This window comes from Trachypithecus francoisi, unplaced genomic scaffold, assembly GCF_009764315.1.
Source record: "Trachypithecus francoisi isolate TF-2019V2 unplaced genomic scaffold, Tfra_2.0 Lachesis_group16, whole genome shotgun sequence".
NCBI classification, from domain to species: Eukaryota; Metazoa; Chordata; class Mammalia; order Primates; family Cercopithecidae; genus Trachypithecus; species Trachypithecus francoisi.
In genome coordinates this window covers 1,310,877-1,330,358 of record NW_022681461.1, presented here as the reverse complement: position 1 = coordinate 1,330,358, position 19,482 = coordinate 1,310,877, and the positions used below count along the sequence as shown (strand labels likewise).

Here is a 19,482-nt window from a genome sequence, read left to right as displayed (position 1 = left end):
GGCGCGATCTCGGCTCACTGCACCCTCTGCCTCAGCCTCCCGAGTAGCTGGGACTACAGGCGCGCGCCGTCACGCCCGGCTAAGTTTTTTTTTGTATTTTTAGTAAAGACGGGGTTTCACCATGTTGGTTAGGCTGGTCTCGAACCCCTGACCTCGTGATCTGGCTGCCTCGGCCTCCCAAAGGGCTGGGATTACAGGCGTGAGCCGATCTGATGGTTTTATAAGGGGCTTCCCCCACCCCCTTCCTCTCTCTCCTGCCACCCTGTGAGGAAGGTGCCCTTCTTCCCCCTTCAGGTGAACGGCCTCCGTGATGGTAAGCTTCCTGAGGCCTCCCCAGCCATGCGGAACTGTGAGCCAGTTAAACTGCTTTACAAATGAACCCTGGTATTTCTCGGGTATTTCTTCATAGCAGCGTGAGAACGGACTGAAACCACCACCATGTGGAGTAGGGGAAGCTGAGGGAGTTCGGAGGTCCCAGCAGGGTGAAGGTGTGATGGGGTCCTGGGACAGTGGGAGTGCTGCCTGAGGGAATGGTGGGCAGGTCATTGAGGCTCCATGGTGAGCATGAAGCTGAGAGAGGGAGGTGTCAATTCCGGAGTCAGGCGTGACATGGAAGGAACCTGGGGCTTTGCCAGGCATGGGTGAAGGAAGGCCACTTAGGTACTTGGCAGTGGGAAGAGAGGGCAGTGAGTGGTGGACGGAGAGGAAGAGAAAGCTGAACACTGGAGCACAATGAGGGTGCTGGGAGGCAAGCAAGCAGACGGGGCTGGGGGATTCTCATATGGTGCATTCTGGCATTTATATTTTGAAAAATAATTGTTTTGTTCCTATTAATGCTTTTATAATAGTTTTAGGAAAGAAGGAAAAATATGAATTAGCTATTATGGGCTTCTTTTGAAGTTTCTTTCAGTTCAGAAACATGTCCCACTTTACAAAAAAATTAAGAAAATCCAAAAGTATGGAGGTCAATAATTGATATTTTAGTCTGACAAGACAACTCACGAGTTTCCTTAGAGACGTATTAGAAATTCAGAGCTGCATGCATCTTTCCCCCTGCCAGATAAACTGAAACAATATAAAGTGAGTTTTAGTTATTTCTTTCAATGAGACTGAGGCCTATTTAGCTAACAAAAAAGACACCTGTAGAAAGAAGCATTCTTGATTCTTATCTACAAAACACAGCAGTAAAAAACCAAGAATATCAGATGAGTATTATCTCTGTCCATGACAGGTATCATATTGGTATGATTAAGATTGGTCTTAATGGAAACTCAGGCAATAAATATAACCATCATAGTTTAACCTGCAGCAAAGCAAACAAAATACATTAAGTATAACAGAAGAACAATGCAGGCAAAGGCAGGCAGATTGCTTGAGCCCGGAAGTTCGAGACCAGCCTGGGCAATGTGGCGAAACCGTCTCTACAAAAAAATGCAAAAATTAGCTGGGCAGGGTGGTGCATGTCTGTGATCCCAGCTACTTGGGAGGCTGAGGTGGGAGGATCCCTTGAGCCTGGGAGGTCCAGGCTGCAGTGAGCTAGGATCGCGCCACTGCACTCTAGCCTAGGTGACAGAGTGAGACCCTGTCTTACAAAAAAAGAAAAACAATGCTATGTGTGAATTTTTTCCCAATCTTTTAATAAGGAAAATGTTTTTTCAAAATAATGGCCTATATGGAGTGTCAATGTAAAAACCGTATTAATTTCAAATTTATAAGTAAAATACAGTCAGCGATCTCACATATGTCAAAATTTGGCATATAACACACATTCTGGACAGGTGTTGCTTTTGGTCATACTTTTTTTCCATTTTTAAAATTGTGGTAAAATACATATAAAATTTAGCATTTTAATGACTTTTAAGTGTATACTTCAGTGTCATTAAATTCACATTGCTGTGCAACCATCACGACCATCCATCTTCAGACCACTTTTCATCCTGTAAAACACAAACTCTATACCCATTAATGACTCCCTTCTCCCCTCCCTCCAGTGTCTGGCAACCACCATTCTACTTTGTCTCTAAGAATTTGACCAATCTAGGTACTTCATATAAGTGGAATGATACAGTATTTGTCCTTCTGTGTCTGGTTTATTTCTCAAGATTCATCTATGTTGTAGCATGTGTCTGAATCTCCTTTCAAGGCTGAATAATATTCCCATGTGTGTGTATAATATTTTGCTTATTTATTGATAGGCACTTGGAATGCTTTCTTCATGTTTTAGCTATTGTGAATAATGCCACTGTGAACACAGATGTTCAGATATGTGTGGACATTTTGATACGAATGTAACAACACAAAGCACACGGTGTGCTCCATGATGAGCTCAGCTGCATGTGGACATGGAGGGCGCTGGAAGTCGTGGTGGGGCAACTGATGCACCTCTCTGGAAATACTGCGTCCCAGAGAGAGAGAAGGTCAGGCAGGTGAGTCCTGCCCAGGGACAAACCTCAGACAGTCACTGGCACATCAGAATTCCTGTGAAAGTGCAAAAACAAAAAGGGTGCCTGTGCTGAGCCCTAGACTCCTTGATTTAGAGTCTCTTGACAAGGACCCTGGACATCTGCATGCTTAAAAGCCTCTGCGGAGGTGCTGACTTGCTACCTTGGGGCTGGGCACCACACAGCCTGGGACTTGGGAAGGAAGGGCGAATCTGTCTTTCCTCCTAGGGCAGACAGTAACTACCAGATGCACTGTTTTCCTAGCGAAACCCTGCAAGACCCTACGAGGCAAAACAGCCCTCCTGGGGTGGCCCTTTAGCCAAGCAAAAGTGAGATGTTCTTCCCTCCTGCAACAAACACCAAGTGGAGCCAGCCGTCACGCCACAGTGTACAGGGGCTATCACCCACAGCAAAGTGGCTTATGAACCATCCCCGTAAGGCTTCCCAGAAGCACTGGGCAGAAAGAAGATGGTTTGCAGTCTCTGGTGGAGGTGAAACCAGAAACAAGTCTGCACTGAGCCTAGACAGTGATGGGCACTCGTTCTCTGAAGGTGCGGGCCTGTCACTGGAACGGGCAGGTTCAGTAACATCCTTGTGAGGCCTGGATCCTAGACCCACTGTTAGCTGGATTTGTGACATAAAAATCCTCCACATGCCAAAAACACAAAAAAACAAAAAACCGTTAAGGCAGGCAGTGATCCCCATTCCTTTGGATTTTATAGACCAGTAAGTGTCAAATAAAACTTCTGGGACCGACATGACTGCCAACTTTTATGTAGGGACAATGAAAAAGACTACAAGCTATGATCTACCATCATTTCATAAAAGAGCGTTATTTTGATATCATAAAGGAAGGATAACTTCAGAATTTAGAAAGTGTACACACTGAACTTTAATTAGAAAATAGCCGTGTATTTCCTGGGGCGTCCTCCTTTTCTGTGGACGAATGAAAAGTTCATCATCATCTCTGCAAACTAAGGCTTCTTTGCGTTGAATACTTAGGGGCAGCTGCACCATTTGCAGATGTTGTTTATTTCCTTGACGAGGTGTTTTCAGGGCTTTAAGGGAACATTGCTCTAAAGAAGAGCACACGTGGCCGATCAGTCCCTTGAGAAGACTTTGGTTTTTGATTTTTTATTCACTTCTGAGCAATGACTCCACATCCTGGGTACACGGAAGCCCTCTCTCCTCAGCTCAGTATACCGCAGGGCTCTCTAGCACAGCCAGTTCCGGGCTCAGGCCGTTTTCTGGATGGATGTGTCCTCTCGCAGCCCTGTGAACTGACTGAAGGACAGCTGCAGCGGTGCATCTGAACCTGCAGCGGAGGCAGTTCAGGTCCTGCCTACAGCGTGCACACGAGATAGCAGGGGCTTTCCACCATGATTTTTCACTGACATGGTTACCTTTCTTTCACCTGTAGCTCTGCCTTATCTGTACAGCTCAAGCCCCTAGCACAGAACACAGGGGCTGAGTAAAGGCTTCTAAATACATATGAATTCAACAATGAGTGCATTCATTTTGTTGTAAACCATATAAATTACACTCAAAATGTAATAGTTTCTAACAAAATAAAAAGTCGATTCATTTCTTCATACTTAACTTCAAAAATACTATACAAACCTTTATTTACATTGATTAAATCACAATAGGTACATAAAAAGTTGAGGCACTGGTGTCTGTGGCTAATGGTAGTAATCACAGCTCACACAGCAAAGTGAGTAACATTTACCTTTTAACTTTGAGCTGTTGCAAAATTATCATTTTAATATCATATATACCATATATTCAGTACTAGTTATGACTTTTTTCTAAAATAATAATAGAACATGATACCCAAGGAAAAAGAAAATACTTAATAACTTTCTCAAGTGCTAGTAAAAAAGAAACACATTGGTGTGCACCTGATTTGAGGGGCGGATACGATTCGCCTATGAGCCATCAGGAGAGCAAAGCAAAGCTTTTTTAAACTGGAAGGACACTCACGCTGTTTTGGTTCAGACCCTTCATCTTTCACACTGGAAAACAATGCTCACCAGGGCAAGTGCCTCATCATTACGCAACACAGTAAGAAAGATGTCCCAGGTCTCCTACTAACAGACCTAGAATCTTTTCTAATTCATAACAGAGGTTTATACTATAAATACAATCATATTCTTGAAAGATCAAATCAAATATCAAGAAAAACAGATCCATGATAATACTTCAGACTAAAAAATCCTAAAGCAATAATTTAATAAAAATATATGTCAACAACTGTGTTCAAGATAATAGAATCAGTGTGGAATCCAGTGCTGTAAACAGTGATGGCAGCAGTTCACTGGTGCAGTAATTCATTTACATACTTATGTAGTACTCTGTGTATTGGTTGTGTTTTCATCTGTACTACTTGAGTTAAATTTCTTCCATAAAAATTTCTCATTTGATTTCCAGAGAGGAGCTGCTGGCTCTTCTCTCCTTTTGGAGGGCGCTGCTAGAGGCGCTTTTTCACACAGAGTCTCTATTACTGCCAAGTCTGTGAGTTTGTTAAGACTCTCATCATTCTGCTCATTCAAAATGTCCCAGAAATCTTTTGGTCTCTGTTTTGCTTTTTCCACGGGCCCTGAAAGAACTTTCTTTGGCAGTTGCGTGGGACTGCTCCCATGACTTCTAAAAAGGTCGTCAAGAATAGAGGTATCACCAAGTAAGTTTATCACAGAAGAATTTTCCAGCACTGGATTTTCTATCTTTTTGTTTTCCAATTTCAGAAGGGGTTCTTTTCTTGAAATGCCCATTCTTGTGAGGTCCTGTTTGTCTTTCATGGTATTTTCTAACCTTCTCTCATGTGTTTCAGGCTCACTGTTCTGAGAACGGGATGTCACAGTATCTTTGGATGCTTGGCTGGTTTTCCCACTGTCAATCTCTTGAGTAGAACTAACAGGTGATTTCTTAGTTTCTGCATCATTAGAATACACCTCTTCTCTACAGGAACTATGATTTTGAAACTTAATTGATTTTCTTTTATATGTTTTTAGGCTGCAAACTTGAGAAATTTTGTTGGTAGAATCTTGAAATGACAAAGTTTCAGAATCTGACAGCCTTGCTTTTATAAGAGAGTCTCTTTTTTCAGATTTCTTTCTGGTGCACTCTCCTTTCTCAAAGGAAGAATTGTTGAATTCTGATGCAGAATCCACAAAAAATTCTTTTACCTCTGGATATTGAGAAGCATAAAAGTCTCTTAGCATTTTCTGTCGTTCTTCTGATGTGGCATTGGTTATACGTTTAGCAAATTCGTTTACAGAAGACGAGTTAAAATAAGAGGCCATTTCTTCAAATTGTTTTCTAAAGATTAAATGAACAAAACTAGTGGTTATTTTCATTACATTTTATTTTGAAATAACTCATCACCACTAACAGGAAATGTAGAGGCCAAGGAAGGTAATCTTGTTCCTTTAGCATGTCTGCTGAATTCCATAATGAAAATGCATTTTATCCTAGTAGAATGAGGCCTCTTCCCTGATGCTACTGAGAAAAGTATTTGAGCTCACAAAATCACCACTTTGTAAGTTATTTTGATTTATGCTATTATATTAGGTATTTCCTGGGAATTATGGAGGCCCAGCATGCTACTCCTCCAGTGAGCCAATGATTTATGACTGACATGAGGATCATGATTTACAGAATCTGTACTTGAAAATCTATATTGTATCCAAGTCCCATGAAATAAAGTTGTCAAAGAAGAATCTTAATGAAAAGAGCAAATTCTGAAAAATTAAGAAAGACATTTGTTTTTTTCCCTTCCCTCTCCTTTTCCCCTTCTTCTACAGATACAATATAGAAATCGCATAAGACTTTTTGATGAGCCCAAAGGAAAGTTCTAAACTGATAAACCCAGATTATTTTTTCCCCAGCTGGTATGGACACCTAAGCTAAGAAGTGAGATGCTATTAGAAGAAGTGTGTTGTATTCTTAGTGTAAGATACTAATGAAAGCGGTTGTATACATGTATGAGGAAATGGGCCTTCAAGAACCTTGGTAAGACAGAGGCAGAAGGACTTAGGGACCTGGGCAATGAGCCCTGCTCCCTTCCCTAAATGAGGGTGCTGTGGACTGAACTGTGCCCCTCCCCCAAATCCTGCTGAAGCCCCCTAACCCAGGACATAACACTATTTGGAGTCAGCGCCTTTAGGAGGTAATGAAGGTTGAATAAGGTCCTAAGGGTGGGACCCTGATCCAACAGGATTAGTGTCCTTAGAAGAGATGCCAGAGAACCCACACAGTTTCTTTCTCTTCTGCCTTCTCCTCTCTGCCATGTGAGGACACAGGGAGATGGTGGCCACCTGCCAGCCAGGAAGAGGGCCCTCACCAGAAACTGAATCAGCTAACTTCTTTTTTTTTTTTTTTTTTTTTTTTTTTTTTTTTTTTGAGACGGAGTCTCGCTCTGCCGCCCAGGCTGGAGTGCAGTGGCCGGATCTCAGCTCACTGCAAGCTCTGCCTCCCGGGTTCACGCCATTCTCCTGCCTCAGCCTCCCGAGTAGCTGGGACTACAGGCGCCCGCCACATCGCCCGGCTAGTTTTTTGTATTTTTTAGTAGAGACGGGGTTTCACCATGTTAGCCAGGATGGTCTCGATCTCCTGACCTCGTGATCCGCCCGTCTCGGCCTCCCAAAGTGCTGGGATTACAGGCTTGAGCCACCGCGCCCGGCCAGCTAACTTCTTATTGTTGGCCATCCAGCCTCCAGAACTGTGGAAATGAATTTCTGTTGTTTAGGCCACCCAGTCTATAGTATTTTGTTATTACAATCCAAGCAGACTAAGACAGTGGGTATTGCTTTGCTGATGATGAGTTTGGGCCAAGAGATAGAACAGCTCAATGTTTATAAATACTCCTTTGAACAAAAGTCATAGATGGTGAGTGGAGCAGCCCATGATTAAAAGTCCTAAAGTTTTAGAAATTATATTTTATACCATAGTTCCTTAAAAAATTCCTTTATTCACTCAACAAATATTTATAGAGACTGTTATGTGCTAAGCACTATAGCAGGAACTACGTAACAGCAAATAAGACTCCGGTTTCTATCTTCAAGGAGTTTATAGTTTACTTGGGGTAGACGAATGCATGAAAATCAAACTAGACTAGAGTGATAAACCCATAATGTAAATTTACCATGAGGTAAATATGGGGCACCACTGGCATTCATAGAAAGGGAACCTGGGTCAGCGACTGGTGGTAGGTAAGGTGGGTAGGTACGCCGGTCAGGTAATGATGAGTGAGAAGTCTTCCGGGGGAGAGGGCGCATGTACAGTCTCAGGTCCAAGATGACCTGGTTCAAAGAGTGGCAGGAGAAACTGCAAGGAAGAGGCTAAAAATCAGAGGGGGTCTGTAGGCCAAGTTCAGAAGTTTGAATTTTATCTTATGCACAACAGAGAGAGAATCCTTAGCATAAAAAAATATTACTTTGAATGTACGTAAGTAGGAGCTTCAATGCCACTTTCATTTTTGCCACGCAGAACAGGTTATACAGTTTGTGTTTCCTTTGCTGTTAGTGGTAGACCATAAAGCACACTCACAACTTTCGTTTGTGGCTTCAGATGGGCCCATGGCTTCTAGTCCTCACTACACTATCTTGTTAACTTGCCCAAATCCAGATACTATACGTGCTTTATCAAAAGCCACTTTCATCTCCAACAGAATATTTAATAACACATATACATGACTCCAAATTTCTGTCCTGGAAATTGCCAATGTTCTTGTTGGAAAGTAACAAGCATATTCTTAAGAGGTTCCAGTTTTCACTTCACATGAAATAGTGAGATACTATTCTGTTTATTAATCATCTTCAAATCCATTTTCATGGCCCTTCTAGTAAACATTTGTGCTTGTAAAGATTAAGTGATTGGCAAGGTTACAAGCTGATGTCTTTTATTTATCTAAGGCTTGGTGGTGTCTCAGCAACTGCCAGAGTAACTTCACCTCTGCTGTGCTGAAACCGCGACCTCACCGGCGACCCTCTGAGCTGTCGCCTCTGGGAGGAGAGCTGCTTCTAACCTCATTTTATCTGAGTAGTCTGCAAGTTCACTGTGCCACATGGTTGTTGCTCACAGGATAAGCTATAATTATCATTCATTTTATTTTTGCCTTCTAACTGGCTTTCCTAACTCTGGGCCTTCAGAATTTTCTCTAAGAATGTAAGGAACTGCAGGGTACAACCAGGTGGCATACGCCAGCCACTTTGTGAAGAAAAATTAGTTAACTAGAGTAGACTTCCATAACCCATTTAGTGAAAGGGGGAAAAAAGAAACCAAAGATATGTCTCTTTCAGCAAGTGTATCAAAAGCAGTTCTGGATCACGGATACAATTCAAAATCCTCCCTTTCTGGAGGAAGGGAGGTGGAACACAGCTAAATTCATCTTCTGTCTGCCTAAGCTTCCGGAAGGGAAGGTAGGACTGAACATTCAGATGATCACGTGACCGCAGTGGAGAAAGGTGCAGTCTTGATTCTATTGACTAGGACAGTTAATGGAAAAGAGGGTGGTAAAATGTACATGGTTGGACAGTTTTAATTCTACATCCCTAACTGGTAACCAAAGCCAATAAGGCACGTAGTGATTGAAACACTTGAACATGCCACTAGAACTCAGCGAAGCTGACGAGTCTGTCATTGCTCTGCCCACAGCTCAAGATGCGTATGCAGCATGCTGTGTGGCATCGCGTCCATTCCAAAAGCAAACTCCCCACACAGCAGGTGCTGTATCAGTCACTTTCACAATGCTGATTACAACGTTTGATCTGGTGCTGGAGCTGAAGGATTTCATCAGGCCGGACAGATCAATTGCTGGAGAGAAAGGCAAAATAAAAATAGCACCATGGTGCATGCCTGACTGGAAAAACATGGGTAATGTTACCACCAAGTGCAAGGTTGTGAAGGCTGCTTTCTTGCTCATCTATCATGCTGTGTGCAAACCCAGCTGTAACCCGATGCAGCAGATAAGCAAAAGACTCAGTGCCCTCCTCTCAGCCGTCAAGCCAGGAGGCACCACGACCTCCGTCGAACTCAACCCAGCAGTGACTTCAACGAAGCCACAGCATGACTAGCTAGCAAGGGCCCTGACATCAAGGTAACACGATTACTCTTTCAACCTGGTGCCAACCCTAACCTTGGGGTCACTGACTGAGCCTTCATAAGTCAGTGTAAGCTCATCGCAACCTTTTCTGAAATGATCTCATATGTCACAATGTGAAGTTTCACTGAGGAAGGATTCAATCATGCCTCACTGCTCCCTGGTGCAGGTTGTGACATAATGAAATTCATGAGCATTGAAGGACGACTCACTGAGAAACACGAGGAAGAACTCTTTCCATTTCTTAGTCTTTGGACTCAGAGGGCATAAAGAATTAGCACCTGCAAAGTTCCCTACTCTCTGTAAGGTTGCAAATGCATGGAAAAGAAAGCTAGATCCTTCCTTCAGAGACTGCCAGTCAACAAAGGAGCCCCTCCAAACTTACTCATCATGATGCTGAAGAGGCAGTTTCCAAACCACCTCTTGAGAAGGCACTGATGAGCAAAGAAGATGAAGAAGGACTATAAGCAGCATATAATATATCGAGTAAGCAGCATACAATATATCGAGGGAAGAGATTAAAGTTGCAGCTACGCTGAAGCCCAGAACAGAATAAACCAGTGTCCTAACATGGCTCTTGGAGGCAATCGAGAACAGAGAACGCATGCAAACTTAGGGGGAAAAAGGTATATGGTCAGCCCCCTGGCAAAATATTTGCCCAAAGTGAAAAGGCACACTCCGCAAAAATCCTTGTTGCTGGTCTGTCTGTGGGGAGGTATGCTGTGCGGCAGTGTGGGAGGTGTTCACCTTTCTGTGCAACTACAGACATGTATGGAGAGCCATACTCCAACAAGCCATGCTAGCACTCCAAAGAGCTAGGGGACAAGCTCTTCCCTGGGCAGCTGAGGAACTAGCTGCCTGGGAGTCGCCAAACCCCTGCAGGAAGTATTTTGAACTCACAGAGCCAGAGACATTTCCCACTGCCCCAGAAGCCAGCAGGGCCAGTCCGACCACGCCTCCCATCCCTGTTCACTGCCGTCATCCATCACCACTGGCCTCTCATCTCCTCCTACTGTACATCTTGATCTAATCCAATCCCTCATCCTTCCAAGCCATCCCTCCGTGTCCCCGGAACCAACAGTCCCCCGAGTCTTCTACGTCTATGCTGAATGGTCCTGTGCTCTGATGACACTGCCTCTTCCCATGTAGCCCTTGCAAGGCAAGGCTCTTGCATCTCATGGCTCTCCAACCTCAGGGTTAGTGCTTCTAGACACTGCTGCTTCCAGACCATTCTTTTCTTAGAAAACTCCCTCCCCTCTTTAACATTTATGCCATCCAGCTAAACTGTTCTCTCCTTAATCGTAAGTGACCCCTTCGTTGCTTCCTGCTAGCAGCTAAACTCTCAAGATTCTGGATTAATCTTGCTTCCTACCCCATCTCCTGCCATCATTCTTGATAACATCAATATCCATGTGGATGTCCCACCCAATCAATACCTGGCCCACCACTTTCTTTAGCTCACCTCCAAACTCATCTGAACTCCATGTTAGCCTCCTACTCCCAAGTTTATAAATTGCCATTGTCATTACCATCACCAGCTCAACCTCCAGTCCCTGACTTAGTCACCTCAGGCTCCAGCTCCGCTGCTTGATGATCACCCACAACAGCAATGCTGGGGGATATGCTGGTAACCTCAAGTCCTCAAATTCACGGACTCTTGCGCTTTTGCACGATCCATCAGCCTCCCTCGTCCAGCTTAGGTTTAACTTTATAATCACTCCTTTACAAACCTACAGCTTCCTTGCTTCTCCCCCTCCATTCTAACCCTGGGCAGACCCAGCCATCTCTCTACTTGTGTCTGCAACAGAGCCACCGAAGCTTGCTGAATAAAATATGCAAACTGGACAGATGATTTTCCTGAAATTATTCTCAAATGGGAACTTAACGCCATCCAGAAATTCTAGTCCCATTAAGCCTACTTTCCTACTTCATAAATTATTTGTTTCCTAACTTCTCTCTCCCTACATCTTTCTCTTTCTGAACTTAGGGCTTCAGTTCTCAATTCACTGAGAACATGTCACATCTGTGCCTCTATTTGTCCCTTCTCTTTCAAGGCCTCTCAAAGGCCAGACCATGGCCTGTGGTTTGGGTACCGCCCTCCACTGCTTCCAGGCCCTCCCTCTTTCTGTTTTCACCTCTCTGACATGATCTCTTTTTTTCCTGCAAGTCTTTTCCCGCAACACACAACAGGTTCTGCTATCTCAACTCTAAGACCCACAATGCCCTCCGGCTGCTGCTACTTTTTACGTTCAAACTTATAGCTCCGGCCACCTCCCACCAGCCGGCACCTGCCCACTGCTTCCATCTGAACTTACAGCGCTGGCCACCTCCCACCAGGGCTTGCCCACCGCTTCCATCCAAACGTACAGCACCTGCCACCTCCCGCCAGGGCCTGCGCACTGCTTCCCAGGTTGCTCCTGCCAAGGTGCCTGCTGAGTGCTCTGCTACTACCTCCAGTGGGCAGTTTCCCACTTCATCTGCTTCTGGTTCTCAGCGGTATTTGATAAAGTTAAGAACTCCTTCCTTTTAAGACCCTCTCACTGGACTTCAGGACCTGACACTGTGCCTCTTACACCTCCTCCAGGAGGAACTGCTGCCTCCCGTCTGTGTCCTGGGGCTTCTCTCCTCCTCTCTGTGCTCTGTTCCTAGGTTGCTCACATAGTCTCACAGTTCTGAAGACCATTTATAAACTCTATGCTGATGACTCCCAAATTTAAACCTTTAATCCCCAAACCAGAAGTAGCTCATACATACATCGCCTATTGAACCTTTCCACAGAATGTCACATTTCATATGAGCAAAAGGGAACTCTTGATTTTTTTTCCTCTCTGAACTTGTTTCTCTCTGGTTTTCCCCATTCAGTACCTCCACTGTGTTGCTCAAGACAGAAAGAAGTAATCTTGTTCTCTCTCTTTCCCGAACCAGTCCGTCACCAAATTGAATTCATCCACTTGGCTCTATCCTCACGGCAACCACTCTGGTGCAAACCCCCATCACTGAGTTCCTTCTCATCTACCCTTGTTCATTCTGCCCTCTTCCACAGGGAAGCTGGAACCATCTTTCAAAAAGATACATCAGATCGTGCCAATCTTCAACAGTTTTCCACTGCACTTGGAACAAAATCCAAAGTCTTTCTGTCGCCTCCAAGGGGTGGCATGCTCCAGCCCTGCCTGTGTCTCTACCCTCCATCTCATGCTACTCTCTGCTTGGTTTAGTCTGCACTAAGGTCAGCAGTCTTCTCTTAGCTCCTTGACCACACCAAACCTCTTCCCTCCTTGGAGATGCTCCTACTCTGGTTCTTTGCATGGTTATCCTTCAGCTCGTAACACAAACGCTACCTGTGTAGACAGTCTTCCCTGACTTCCCAAAAGAAAGGTGGTTCCATGTCCCCTCCCCATTCTATTATACTCTTTCTCTTTTTTCTTATAACACACCATTTTATAATTATTTGTAGGTTTACTTTTTAAAACTTTATGGTTTGATGCCAGCCCCATTCCTCTGTACTGGAGGCTCTACGTCTGTCCTTTTTTACACTGTATATTCAAGACTCAGCACAATGCCTGGGCATATATTAGGTGCTCAAAATATATTCATTGACTGAATGAATAAAATGTACTTAACTATTTCATTTCTTTGTGTAACATGCTTTCCCTTTTTATGGTAATCAATTCAGGGATTAGCCTTCTAACAACATCTAAAACATTTGCAATTTATTTTTGAAATTCAGATTTTTCTGAAATATTCAGATGTCAGTTATGGTTATAATCCAAATATTTGTATATTTTACTACCGAGCTACATTTCTTTTCAGAATTATTCTTCAAGTCTAGTGTTGTCAGAGACAATGTACCTGCGGATTCCTTTTGGTGTTTCTCCAATTATGAAGGTGGTCTGGTTTGTACGGTAGACGTTTTTCTTCTTTTGGCTCACCGGGTGTGAAATATAAAGAGGAAGTGAAATGCTGCCTTCACTTGGTTGCTGGCCTTTCTTTGTGTGTGGCAATGTATTTGCATCCACCTTTTCTTTATATGTCTGAAAAAAAGAAAGGAAACAAAAGCTATGTCTGAAAACATAGTCACTGTTGGTCAAATAACGAGAATGTCACACTCTTTATAATGAACTAAATCACATTCTCCACCTGACATCAATGTCAGAAGATGTTAACCTAGGTCTTTAAGAAAATGACACAGGAAAAAATTATTTTATACCTTTAAGATATAAAAGTATTGGCAATAACATGTTATTTCCATTGTCAAGACTTGGGTATACTGATACATATGTTGATATCTACTATACCAAAGAAGGATAAAAATTAATGATTATATACACTATGGCATAAACATGGGATATCTAAAATTTTCTAATTTAATAATTGCAAAATTATTAAGCAGTCTTTCAGTTGTCTAATTTTATATAATGGATACATGTAAAAAATAGCAATCTTTATGTAATAAATAAATAAGAAACCATAAATCTTACATTTATTTCAACCTCTGCTGGGTTGCAAGAATATTTAGTGATTTTGAGATGCTAACTACAGTTGGCTGAATTATAGATGGAATCATAATCCTTTTACAGAGACCATGAATTGCCTAACATAAATTTTACTGACAGTGAGTCAAGAAAAATAAACTTTATATATAGTCCCAGTTTTCCTGACAAGATGATACAGTATGAATAGGTAGAAAGTCCTCATCCTATTCCAAAAAGAGAAATGCTAAATACAATTTAACAGTAACAACAACAAAATTACATTGGAGCTCAAAAGTAAGAAAGCAGAATGTCGAGGCGCCCCAAACAAGGAAGTCCCACAATGGTGAGCGGGAGCTGAAGCTCAGCAGCCCTAGTAGGGTCGGTCCCTAAGTTATAGTCTACAGCACTCATGTGGAGAGGGGAGATGGAAACGGTTTAACTCCCTGCACTAAACAACAAAGAAACACAAAACAGGAATGAGGAGTCAAATTTGCAAATTAAAGCCAGGAAAGCCAAACCTGGGACACAGGCTAGAAGCAGGCCCCTTTCTTACTCTAGATAGAAAGAATCAGTGGCAACAAACAGGAATGCCCAGCCAGTGCCACGTGTGGAATGTGATTTTGTACCACCTGGTGGTATGGGAACTCGAAGCTGAAAATCAACATAAACAATTTGTCCAGAACTAGTGAAAACCACAGATCTCAATCGGGGTGAATAAAAAATATACCATGGCAGACTGCCAAAAGCCAGAGAATGCTTTTGATTCCAATGAAAACAGGAGGCGTTCAGACAAAAATTACAAAGAACATATAAAACCTACCATCATGAAATCGAGCATATGTAACAACTATAAGAACTGAAATTTGAGGTATTACCTATAATAAAGCAATCTGAAAAGATATTCATTTATGAATAAATAAACCCATGACAGAGTCTCACTCTGTCACCCACGCTGGAGTGCAGTGCCATGATCACAGCTCACTGCAGTTGATAAACTGGAAGGATAAAATTACTCAGAATGAAGTGCAGAGACTAAAAAAAATAGGGAAGTTAAGAGACAGAAGACATACCAAAGTTTCTAAAATGCCAGAAGGAGAGAATGGAGAAAATGGAAGAGATAATGCCAGAGACCTGTAAAAGACAGGAATCCCTCAAACTGAAAAAGGAGAAAGAATCCCTAGTAGGAAAAATGAAAATAAATCTGTATTTTGTTATATCACAGATAAAGGGCATACCTTAAAAACTACCAGAGAAAGAGGATAACACATCCTACAAAGAAATGCCAAATTAGGCCAGGCACGGTGGCTCACACTTGTAATCCCAGTACTTTGGGAGGCTGAGGCAGACAGATTGCTTTAAGCCCAGGATTTCAAGGCCAGCCTGGGCAATGTGGAAAAACCTTTTCTCTACAAAAAAAATACAAAAACTAGCTTGCTGTGGTGGCATGCCCCTGTAGTCCCAGCTACTCTGGAGACTGAGGTGGCAGGATGGCTTGAGCCCAGGAGGCAGAAGTTGCAGTGAGCCAAGATCGTGCCACTGCATTCCAGCCTGGGTGACAGAGCCAGACCATGTCTCAGGAAAACAACCAACCAACCAACAAACAAAAGCCAAACTAACATCAGGCTTCTCATTAACATCACAATCCTATCCACCAAAAGAAAAAGGGGTATCTTCAACATGCAGAGAAAAAAAAAAAACCTGTCAACCTAGAATTCTATACCCAGTTAAACTATCATGTAAGAACTTCTCAGACATACAAAGACTACTAGAATTCATTAGATTCTTGCTATTGATATACTTTTTTTTTTTTTTTTGAGACAGGGTCTTGCTCTTCTGTGCAGGCTGGAGTGCAGTGGTGCAACCATAGCTCACTGCAGTCTCAAACTCCTGGGCTCAAGTGATCCTCCCACCTCAGCCTCCCGAGTAGCGGGGACTGCAGGCGTGAGTCCACAGGCCGAGCTAATTTTTGTATCGTTTTATAGACACAGGGTCTTGCTATGTTGCCCAGATTGGCATGGGTAACACAGCAAGACCCCGGACTCAAAAGCAATCCTTCTGCCTCAACCTCCCCAAAGTGTGGGGATTATACAGTGAGCCACGGTGCCTGGTTTTTTTCTTTTTAATAGAAGTTCAATGGGATTGAAGCAGTGATACATTCAATGAATGTGGGCAAGGAATGGCTTTTAATTCCACAAGTATTTACTAAGCACCTATTACATTCCTGCCAACATGCTATGCATTTGAGACACAAAGATATTTATAAATACAAAGATTATTCCCCCTACCCTTAAGGGATTTAAAAGTAACAAGCCATTTAAAAAAATATGATATATTATCTTTTTTCTTTTTTGTATGAGACATTTTCCTCTATAACTTATATTCCGGTTCATTTTATTGAAACTGACAAAAACAAGTGTATGTTCTTTAGTAACGAACCATTTCTAAGGAAAACTGACATCTTCAAAAGCTACTTGGTTCAGATGGACAAACACAAAATGCCAGGTGGTCAGGTTGAACCAGGGCTTTGTATCAGTAATGTTAAAAGTACTTTCCTTAAAAATATATTTTAAAAAATTGTAACTGGGCCAGGTGCAGTGGCTCATGCCTGTAATCCTAGCACTTTGGGAGGCCAAGGCGGGCAGATCATGAGGTCAGGAGACCGAGACCATCCTGGCCAACATGGTGAAACTCCATCTCTACCAAAAATACAAAAACTGGCTGGGAGTGGTGGTGAGTGCCTGTAACCCCAGCTACTCGGGAGGCTGAGGCAGGAGAATAGCCAGGGAGTCGGAGGTTGCAGTGAGCCGAGATCACATCACTGCACTCCAGCTAGCAACAGAGTGAGATTCCTTCTCAAAAAAAAAAAAGAAAAAAATTGTATCTTAAAACATTAATAGAAAGAAAAATGTTAATTGTTAAAGTTTGAAAGAGATTTCATGCATTTATTTTCCATCACAAAACAAAATGAACACTAAAAGTTCCTAATACAAAGACTCATCATCCTAGCACACCCCCAAGAAATAATGATTCATTACTATGAGATGAGATGATATTGCTTACCTTAAGGTAAAGGGAGTAAGCAGAGAGAGAAGGAACTGGGCCAACCAAGAAAATTCCATTCTCATATTTTGCAATTTCTGAAGCCATAGAGAAATCATGCCAAGGAATGGCAATTGTCAATTATTTACTTGTTTACTCTGGGTCTTTATGACCCTGGCAGCATTGAAAAGCTCACATGTATACAGATACAGTTTTCTTAAATCAGTTTCGTAACTTCTTTAGGAAAACTCAGTTTTTGCAACCATAGTTATTAGACATGTGGATCTTTAATTTTTGCCAAACATTCCACATTTTAAAATCTGATTCTTTTAGGTAATAATAAAAGGAAATTTTTTTTTTTTTTTTTTGAGACGGAGTCTCACTCTGTCTCCTGATCTCGGCTCACTGCAAGCTCTGCCTCCCGGGTTCATGCCATTCTCCTGCCTTAGCCTCCTGAGTAGCTGGGACTACAGGCGCCCGCCACGACGCCCGGCTAATTTTTTTGTATTTTTAGTAGAGACGGGGTTTCACCGTGTTAGCCAGGATGGTCTCGATCTCCTGACCTTGTGATCTGCCTGCCTCAGCCTCCCAAAGTGCTGGGATCACAGGCGTGAGCCACCGCAGCTGGCCAGGAAAATCATTCTTATTTAAGATGGGCTCAACAGCTATCTTTTATTTTTAAAAATCTATCTAGTTTCATATTTCCATTTTAGCAGGCAGCTTTTAACATTTTGCTGAAACAAGGCTGTGAAACAAAATAGTTACATTAAAAATAGATTTTAGGAATCAATGTACCATTTAGGCTTATTCTGAATGAAAGCTCTAAAGGTTACATGTATAAACTATGTATGGGTTGGCGGCAGTGTGCTGGATTAGTTTCCTATGCTGCCATAACAGAGTAGCACAAAATTAGTGGCTTAAACAATATAAATTCATTGTCTCATACTTCTGTAGGTCAGAAGCTTGACATGGGTCTCACTAAGCTAAAGTCAAGATGTTGGCAGGGCTGCATCCCTTTTTGAAGGCTCTGGGATAATGAATTTCTTTGCTTTTCCAGCTCCTGGTGGCTGCCCACAATCCTTGTCTTGTGGTCCCCTTCAAAAGCTAGCAACCCTTCTTCTCTGTTCTTCAGAGTCACATCACCCTCTCACCACAGCCAGGAAAGGTGCTCTGCTTTTAATAACTAATGTGACTAGATTGGGCCCATCCAGATAATCCAGGATCAAAGTGGGTTAATTAATTAACATCCTTTACTGCATACATCCAATTGACCCATCTCAAGGTCAGCTGATTCAACCTAAATTGCATCTACAACCTTAATTCCTTTTCGTGTTTGCTGGGTAATGTCATGTATTCATAGGTTCCAGAAATGAGTCAACAGACATGTTTGAGGGGGCCATTAACTGTTTCTCACTGGCAAGGAGAGTGGGGGTCTGACCCTCCAAATGTTCAGGAGATGGGCTTCAGGGACTTCAGAAAGCGTTATCTACGAATCCCCTGAAGCTGTATTTACACATTTGAGTATGAACACATTTTTTCAAAAAAAAAGAGCCCATGGCTTTAATCATGTTCTTAAAGGTGTATGTGGCCAGAAAGAGTTGAAAAACCACTGTTTCAAGCAGCAGCGCCATTGGTATAGTTTTCAAATATTCTTGTTTTTTGAAACACCATATCTGCTTTATAAACATTTTAGTGCTCGTTAGAAAAGTCTGTTTCATTAAAATAGTAGTCAATCTTTCACAATAAATGGTACAAGATAAATAATGCTGCAGTGCAGTTGCTATTGTAGTGACAATTACAACTTACTATGGTAGATTTGGTCCTGGACCACCACCACAAATTTTTTGGTTTCTCAGTACATATAAAAATTATGCTTACACTATATTGTAGTCTATTAGGTGTGCGTACATTATGCTACTGCTTTATCAACTAAGTTTATGTAACATTCTAAATTCTTTGTTGCTATTTCAATAATGTTCACAGCATCTTCACTAGGATAGAGTCCATCTTAAGAAACCACTTTCTTTGCTCATCCGTAAGAAGCAATTCCTTACCTATTAAAGTTTTATCACGAGATTGAAGCAGTTCAGTTCCATCTTCAGGCTTCCATCTCTAATTCTTGGTTCTCTTGCTGTTTCCACCACATCTGCAGTTAGTTCCCCCACTAAAGTCTTGAATCTCTCAAAGTCATCCATGAGGGGTGGAATCAACTTCTTCCAAACTTCCGTTAATACAGATATTCTGACATGCTCCCATGAATCAAAGATGTTTTAAATGGCATCTAAAATGGTGACTCCTTTCCAGAAGCTTAACAACTGACTTTGCCCAGGTCCACCAGAGAAATCATTATTGATACCATTTATAGTCTTATGAAACTTATGTTCTTTCTTTTCAAATTTAATTTTTAGAGATGGGGTCTCACCAAGTGGAC

The 19,482-nt window shown here is 42.3% G+C and overlaps 1 protein-coding gene across 6 annotated transcripts in view; it reads right to left on the bottom strand.

The window, feature by feature from the left end:
- Positions 1 to 1,620: 1,620 nt before the first annotated feature.
- Positions 1,621 to 19,482, bottom strand: part of ERCC6L2 (ERCC excision repair 6 like 2) — a 136,478-nt gene continuing 118,616 nt past the window's right edge. For 3 of the 6 annotated variants that reach the window (XM_033236640.1, XM_033236638.1, XM_033236639.1), the window contains 2 exons: positions 13,390 to 13,571; positions 4,025 to 5,759 (listed from right to left, as the gene is read on the bottom strand). In XM_033236640.1, the coding sequence (XP_033092531.1) occupies positions 4,784 to 5,759; positions 13,390 to 13,571 (1,158 nt within the window). In that variant the 3' untranslated portion in view covers positions 4,025 to 4,783. Of the gene's footprint in view, positions 5,760 to 7,390; positions 9,255 to 13,389; positions 13,572 to 19,482 lie in introns of those variants that run through there. The other 3 variants (XM_033236637.1, XM_033236641.1, XM_033236645.1) reach the window with 3 other exon arrangements.